Genomic DNA, 7782 nt, shown 5'->3' with positions numbered 1-7782 from the left:
AGCAGCACTTTATAGGTCTGCTGTATGGGACCACTTTGCATTTAGAGTGACCTACGATGACGGCGGAAAGAAAGTTGTGGATAAAAGTGCAACAGTGTGGAAGTATTGTGCAACACGTTTTGTTTATGCTAACAGCAACACGACCAACATGACAGGCTAACAATCAACATATACCGAACCAAACCGAAAACCATGAACCGAACCGTGGATTTTTTGAACCGTTCCACCACTAATCCGTGCCGAGTTCGGACTGATCTGAGATCAGTTTACACATCATGCTAGCACGGTTCCTTGCCTCCTAGTGGTGACCTACAGTACTACTGCTCTCTAGAGGTAAACAAGCAAATCAACATGGTGGCGCCCATAACATTCAGTAAGTTATGCTTTGTTATTATTGTGATATTTCGTTGTTTCCAGGGAGTCAGGCGAAAAGGGGAGCCTTTGGTGAGTCTACTTGACAGAGTCGGCTTTTGGGAAGTCGATACGACAAACGATAGTCTAATCATGGCTTCCAGACGCAGGAAAGAATGACAGATGTTTAGGTTAATCACAGAATCATCTCTGGAAATCGTGTTGGACGGTAGGAAGCTTGTATATTTATGAATTTCTGATATTTCATGATTACGGAGGCTGGGTGTAAGGAGATGACGCAGTCTGCTCATGCGCTCTTTGTTATCTGACAACTGAGCCAGAACTGAACCATTTAGTGCAGTTTGTTGTGTCTGGCGCGGTCCGGTTCAGTTTTGCCTGCCATTTACACTCAATAGTTTTCTCAGTTACCGTGCTCGGACCGATCTCGGCACGGTTTCAAAAGGGTAGTGGAAATGGGGCTATCAAGTTCACCAGGGAAGATTTGAAAGATGACGGCTTTGCCTTCCTGGACTGCACTGTTCACATCATTGAGGACAACAGCGTCCATATTGTGGCCAAAGAAGACAGATGGTTGGAGTGAGGGGTTAAGGAAGCCATTTTTTTTTACCTGGAAACACCTCTACAGAGGAGGTGGTATTAGACATAACCTTTAACCTACTTAGAAAGGACTTTTAGGAACAAAACCCAGAAGATTCACCTCTCACCTGCCCTCACCTGACTCACACTTCAATGAGGCGTGTGACTAAAACCACTCTGATGATGGAGTTAGCGACACATCAGATCCCCCTAATGACTGTTAACCCCCCATGTGACCTCCTGGCCAATCTACTGGGAGGGATCAGAGCCACCATTTGTTTCCCCTAATTCTTTGTTCGAACTACAGCATAATAATCTCAGTGCTCCAAACTACTAGGTAGAACTGAAGAAGCCTCTTGGATGAAAAGATAAACGTCTTCTAGAAAACTTCACGTCCAGTTGCCTGAACTGAACTTTTCAAGCTAGACCCTAACCTGGATGACTGAGAATCTTCACAGATATGAATGAAAAATGGTTTCTGCATCTATATTGTTTGATCTAAGTAAAATCAGAAGGATTCGATGTGTGACATAAGTGAAGGGGTTCAATGCAGGAAACAAATGCGGTAAAAAATGCATTTGCAATGAAAAACGATGAAAGATCTGAATTGGAGTGCAACGCTGTGAGGAAACAACTGGAATGATTAAAGCATATTTCTTAACAAGACTCTGATCTTAGCAGCATTGAACAGCTCATTAATTCTGTGCGTTAAACTACCTGCAGCTAAACACACTGGACAAAATTAGCCCAGCAGCTTCTTGCAAACAAATTTTACATAAAAAAAAAAAAAAATTCTGGTAGATTATCTGATGTCACTCAGGAAGAACTCTGATTGGCTAACCCCACACTTCCTGTGTTTCAAGAACACTGATTGGCTAATCACACACTTCCTGTGTTTCATTGGCTGCATAATGTCACATAAATGTGAGATGTGCTTTTGGTTTGGTGGAAATACCCAAAATACCCACACAAGGTCTGTTTGTTTGCTTTGAACTGGAGCCAGAAACACACCCAGTTGCTAGGAACTGACCCGGCCACTAGGTACTGACCCAGTCACCAGGGACCGATCCAGTTGCAAGAAACCACTAAGCCAATAGGAACCAACCCAGTCCCCAGAAACATACCCAGCTAATAGGAACCGACCCAGTCGCCAGGAATCAATCCAGTCGCCAGAAACTGTCCCAGTCTCCTGAAAGCAACACAGTTGCCGGGAACCGATCCAGTCCCCAGGATCATTCAGTTCTTTAAGTGTTTCATCTGGTTTTGAATCCAAACAGAACTACCCCAAATTCCAACACAAGGTCTGTTTGTTTGCTTTGGACTCAAGCCGGAAACCGACCCAGTCACCAGGACCAGGACTCTGTCACTAGAGACCGACCCAGTTGTCAGAAACCGACCCAGTCACCAGGACCAGGACTTTGTCACTAGAGACCGACCCAGTTGTCAGAAACCGACCCAGTCACCAGGACTCAGTCACTAGAGACCGACCCAGTATTCAGAAACTGACTCAGTCACCAGAAACTGACCCAGTGACAAGGATAATTCAGTTCTTAAAGTGTTTCATCTGGTTTTGTTTCCTAACAGAGTCATTTAAAAACATCCAACCAAGAAGCAAAAACGACAACATTTCCAAGCTTCTTTTCGAGTGTAATTAAAAGACCCTGGAAAAGTTCAGGATTTATCTTCAGATGAAATATATATTAGATTGATGAGTTATGAACCATTTGGACTTTGACTGGGCCATTTTGAAAACCAGCGAAATCTTTTGGAAAATAAAGTCCTTCGAAGTTGGAGACAGTCAACAAAACTACTCGATTCTAAAACGTTAAATAAACTCAGTGATTAACCAGTTAGTCAGATATGTTCCATCTTCTGACTGAGTAAAGAGTTCCAGCTCGTGTCAGTTCTACTGGTTCCCCTGGATCTGAAATTAGAATAAATAAAACAGAAATATCCTTTTCTGGATTCAGTTTAGTAATACTGAATCCAGACCGGGAGAAAGTGTTGCTTCTACCCAAAACAAAGAGAACTAACAAATATACGCAGAACAGCATCAGAACTTGGATCAGAACGTGGGAAGGATTTTCACAGCTGCAGCTCGTTAGCTGCAAATCCATTAAAATAAAGTCCTTTCTGAAATAATTAAAAACATGATGGTTCACTTACTAAGGACCAAGATGAAGCTCTCTTTGTCCAGAAGGAGCCAGAGTCCGAAGCCCATGATGAGGACACCAAGCAGCTGGAAAATTAACAAAAACAGACGTCAGTAATCATGTTTGACTCTAAAAAAAACATACTAATGAGGCTGGAACAAAACCAGCACAAATAAACCATTTACAAATCTCACAAACAAAAAATAAATGACTGAAAATATAAACATATCAACCATCTTAACCTAAAGAATTTCATTCAAACACTACAGCAAGGTTTCTAAAGAAAAAACGAACGGGAAACCTGAGAGGCTGCATCAAGCTAATGTTTGCTAACTGTTACAGCTAATGTAAAATAATCCAACTCAAAATATTTATTTCCATTCATTTTACAAACATGATAAGTAGTATAACTATAAGAACAAAATGTGAAATATTAAAATACAGTTTCTTTGGCTTTCAAGAGCTTGTTAAGCCTAAAAAGCAGTAGCTAGAGCCAACTAGCGTCACGTTTAAACTTCAAAATTTAGCTTTAAAGACATAAGGATGTTGTTTATTTTGAAGCCTTTTTTTTTCAAAGTTTCTATTTTGGTTGATTCTGCAAAAACAAAAAAAAGAGTGATAGAGTCGCCATTTTGGACCACCTGTGAACAAGGGAAATGTCATTACAGTAGAAAGAGCGTGCGATCAAGCTGCACGCAGAAACAGCTGTTAGCTAGCTGGCTGCGCAGCGTTAAAGATGAGTAAGAGAGTGCACCACTTTTAAAACAGAAGAAGAAGAAGCAGAATTTGTTTGTCTTTATTAACTGGCGGCAGCTGATGGGGAAAACGCAACGTAAACCAAGCTAATCAACATCCTTCACCTCCAAGTTGGCGGGTTGGGAATGATCCTATACTTTTGACCTTTTTAACATAAGTATTTCCTGAGTCATTAAAAGTTTTCCAGATCAAAGGTCTGTATTAACCTCTGGGCTCCCGTTGGCTGATTGACATTTCTTCCATCTCTCCTGCCATATACAGGATTCATATTTAGGCAAACTATTATTGATGGAAAACGGACCAAAGGAAGGGACCAGAAGGTAGTTTCAGATCTGCCATCCTGCATTAATGGCTTTTCTTCTCACTGCCACCCACTGGACTGGAGGTGTAGTGCAGTTATCCAAATAAATTGGATCCAAACCAAACGACATTAGGTCAATTAAAATACATTTTCCATAGCCTTTAAGAGCAGTTTTTGCTTGGCTAAAAACAAATCCCTGGTATTAAAACTCAAGGACTTTGTGTTGAAAGGGTGACAAACAATAAAGCTAAACCAGAGTTAAAGGCCTGAACTTAGAATGATTTATTTAATCTCTGATCCGATTTTTTTCCATGTCACACTGACTGCGTGTTGAAAGGCTCGGGTTAGGCAAGGTGAGCAGATCTATGCAGATGTTTCACTTTTGTTTCTGTGCTTGACACACATTAAACTATTTAACACATTTGATTTGGACAAAATATGAAAAGTTATAAAAAAAAATGAAAACCACCGACTCATTCTATAAAGCAAAGCTCTACTTAATGAGTCCGTGCAGCACCTAGAACCAGAACAGATAGATTAAGTTCATATAATAAAAACATAATGAGATCTACGTCTAAAGAAAAGAAAAACACAGCAATAAACGCTGTGGGATGGTTTTTATGCTGACTGCAGCAGAGAGGTGATTATCAGAGAGAGATCTGGGAAGTTTATCCAAGTTTTTCCTTTCTTTTTTTCCATAAAGAGGTGAGAGAGATACGCCACACTCACTTGCTCTGTCTGCCCCTCCTTATTTTGTTTTCTGTGAGGCTCAAAGAGGATCACTACATTATCCGTTTTCTGTCTTCCTGAACCACTATTATAATTTTCTTTTCCCGTGTGATTAACAGATTTTATTTTTTATTTTTCCACAAAGTGGATGTGTTTTACTTTGTAACCGCTTCTCTCTTCCGGTCAGATCCATGAAATTGCTGCTGAATTGCTGCATAGTCAGACTAGAATAGACCTGGGCTCTATCAGAACATGTCCCTGATGACATGTTTAGCTGCATGTCGCCATTTAACCGCTGGTTTTCTAGGTGGTGCCCTGAAAACAAGGTGGGCAACATTAATTGGTAATCCTTTTGGGGAAAGCCTGGTCTGATTCGTAGAGACGGCCTCCATCCCACTTTAGATGGTGCAGCTCTTCTTTCTAGGAATCTGGTTTAATTCATCAGTCCTCCAAAACCCTGACCACCCAGGGTGCAGACTAGGAATCAGAGTCGTAGTTTAACACACCTCTCTGCAGCTTCTCTACTGTTACTCACTCATCACTCCATCCAGACAGTGCCTTGGTAACAAACAAAATAAATTAGAAAAGAATCCTAACCTTGTGCTCTGACTACTTTTTAATAACCTTCAGGATTACTTTTAACAGAAGTCTCCTCCCCCAAAAGAAGGTTTCACTTTAGCAGATCATTATGAGATTATGAGATGCATTTTAAAGAATCTGTTTCGCTTTCTCTCTCCTCTGTTTCACTGAGCAGTGCTGCAGAGGGCAAAAGTTTAGTTCATTGCCCTTCACAGGTTGATGATTTTGGGCTTGCTAGTTCCCTGCGTACTGCCTTAGACAACGCAGCCCCTTTAAAAAATAAAAACTTTAAAAATAGGAAGCTGGCTCCCTGGTTCAAAGCAGAGATCTGCACTCTGAAGCAAAAATACTAGGAAACTGGGGAGAAAATGGCGCTCCACATGCCTAAGGGAATCCTACCTAGTCTGGAAAAATTGTTTACTGCTGTATAAGAGGATCCTTCAAAAACAAGAGCAGCATATTTCTCCTCATTAATAGAGTATAAGAATAATCCGAGATTTCTTTTTAATCCAGTTGCCAAACTCACCCAGAGCCATAGCTCTGTTGAACCGTCCATTCCACCTGCTCTTAGCAGGAATTATTTTATGGGATTCTTTATAAATAAGATTGATCTTATTAAAAAATGAGATCATTATTACTCCTCTAACTACGATTGGTTTATCTCTAGAAGGTGAGGNGAGAGAGATCTGGGAAGTTTATCCAAGTTTTTCCTTTCTTTTTTTCCATAAAGAGGTGAGAGAGATACGCCACACTCACTTGCTCTGTCTGCCCCTCCTTATTTTGTTTTCTGTGAGGCTCAAAGAGGATCACTACATTATCCGTTTTCTGTCTTCCTGAACCACTATTATAATTTTCTTTTCCCGTGTGATTAACAGATTTTATTTTTTATTTTTCCACAAAGTGGATGTGTTTTACTTTGTAACCGCTTCTCTCTTCCGGTCAGATCCATGAAATTGCTGCTGAATTGCTGCATAGTCAGACTAGAATAGACCTGGGCTCTATCAGAACATGTCCCTGATGACATGTTTAGCTGCATGTCGCCATTTAACCGCTGGTTTTCTAGGTGGTGCCCTGAAAACAAGGTGGGCAACATTAATTGGTAATCCTTTTGGGGAAAGCCTGGTCTGATTCGTAGAGACGGCCTCCATCCCACTTTAGATGGTGCAGCTCTTCTTTCTAGGAATCTGGTTTAATTCATCAGTCCTCCAAAACCCTGACCACCCAGGGTACAGACTAGGAATCAGAGTTGTAGTTTAACACACCTCTCTGCAGCTTCTCTACTGTTACTCACTCCTTACTCCATCCAGACAGTGCCTTGGTAACAAACAAAACCAAACAAATTAGAAAAGAATCCTAACCTTGTGCTCTGACCACTTTTTAATAACCTTCAGGATTACTTTAACAGAAGTCTCCTCCCCCAAAAGAAGGTTTCACTTTAGCAGATCATTATGAGATTATGAGATACATTTTAAAGAATCTGTTTCGCTTTCTCTCTCCTCTGTTTCACTGAGCAGTGCTACAGAGGGCAAAAGGTTTAGTTCATTCCCCTTCACAGGTTGATGATTTTGGGCTTGCTAGTTCCCTGTGTACTGCCTTAGACAACGCAGCCCCTTTAAAAAAAATATATATATATATTAAAATAGCAAGCTGGCTCCCTGGTTCAAACAGAGATGTGCACTGTGAAGCAAAATACTAGGAAACTGGAGAGAAAATGGCGCTCCACATACCTAAGGGAATCCTACCTAGTCCGGAAAAATTGTTTACTGCTGTATAAGAGGATCCTTCAAAAACAAGAGCAGCATATTTCTCCTCATTAATAGAGTATAAGAATAATCCGAGATTTTTTTTTAATACAGTTGCCAGACTCACCCAGAGCCATAGCTCTGTTGAACCGTCCATTCCACCTGCTCTTAGCAATAATGATTTTATGGGATTCTTTATAAATAAGATTGATCTTATTAAAAAATGAGATCATTATTACTCCTCTAACCACGATTGGTTTATCTCTAGAAGGTGGGGCAGCATCTGAGGTAGCCATAGAATCTGAACCGGGTTTAGACTGCTTTGATCCAGTTGAACTATTAGAGTTAGCAAAACCATTGTCTTCATCTAAGCCTTCAACTTTTATGTTCGCTCCAGTTCTGACCACGTTATTCAAAGAAGTATTCCCTTTGATCTCCTGTTACAGGGATATGTATCAAAGGCTTTTAAGGTTGCTGTGAATAAACCTTTATTTCAGAAACCGTCTCTTGACCCAGATGACTTGGTCAATTATAGACCTATATTCAATTCTTCTTTCTTATCTAAAATTCTTGA

At 40.5% G+C, this 7782-nt stretch overlaps 1 protein-coding gene across 2 annotated transcripts in view; it reads right to left on the bottom strand.

The window, feature by feature from the left end:
• Positions 1-7782, bottom strand: part of cd82 (CD82 molecule) — a 37796-nt gene that overhangs the window by 8314 nt on the left and 21700 nt on the right. For both annotated transcript variants that reach the window (XM_015375203.1, XM_015375204.1), the window contains one exon: positions 3115-3187. In XM_015375203.1, coding sequence (XP_015230689.1) covers positions 3115-3187 — 73 coding nt within the window. The remainder of the gene's footprint in view (positions 1-3114; positions 3188-7782) is intronic.

The sequence above is a fragment of the Cyprinodon variegatus genome, unplaced genomic scaffold (assembly GCF_000732505.1).
Source record: "Cyprinodon variegatus isolate N-32 unplaced genomic scaffold, C_variegatus-1.0 Scaffold114, whole genome shotgun sequence".
NCBI lineage: Eukaryota > Metazoa > Chordata > Actinopteri > Cyprinodontiformes > Cyprinodontidae > Cyprinodon > Cyprinodon variegatus.
The sequence above is the reverse complement of the archived record's forward strand: the minus strand, read 5'-3'. Positions and strand labels throughout refer to the sequence as shown.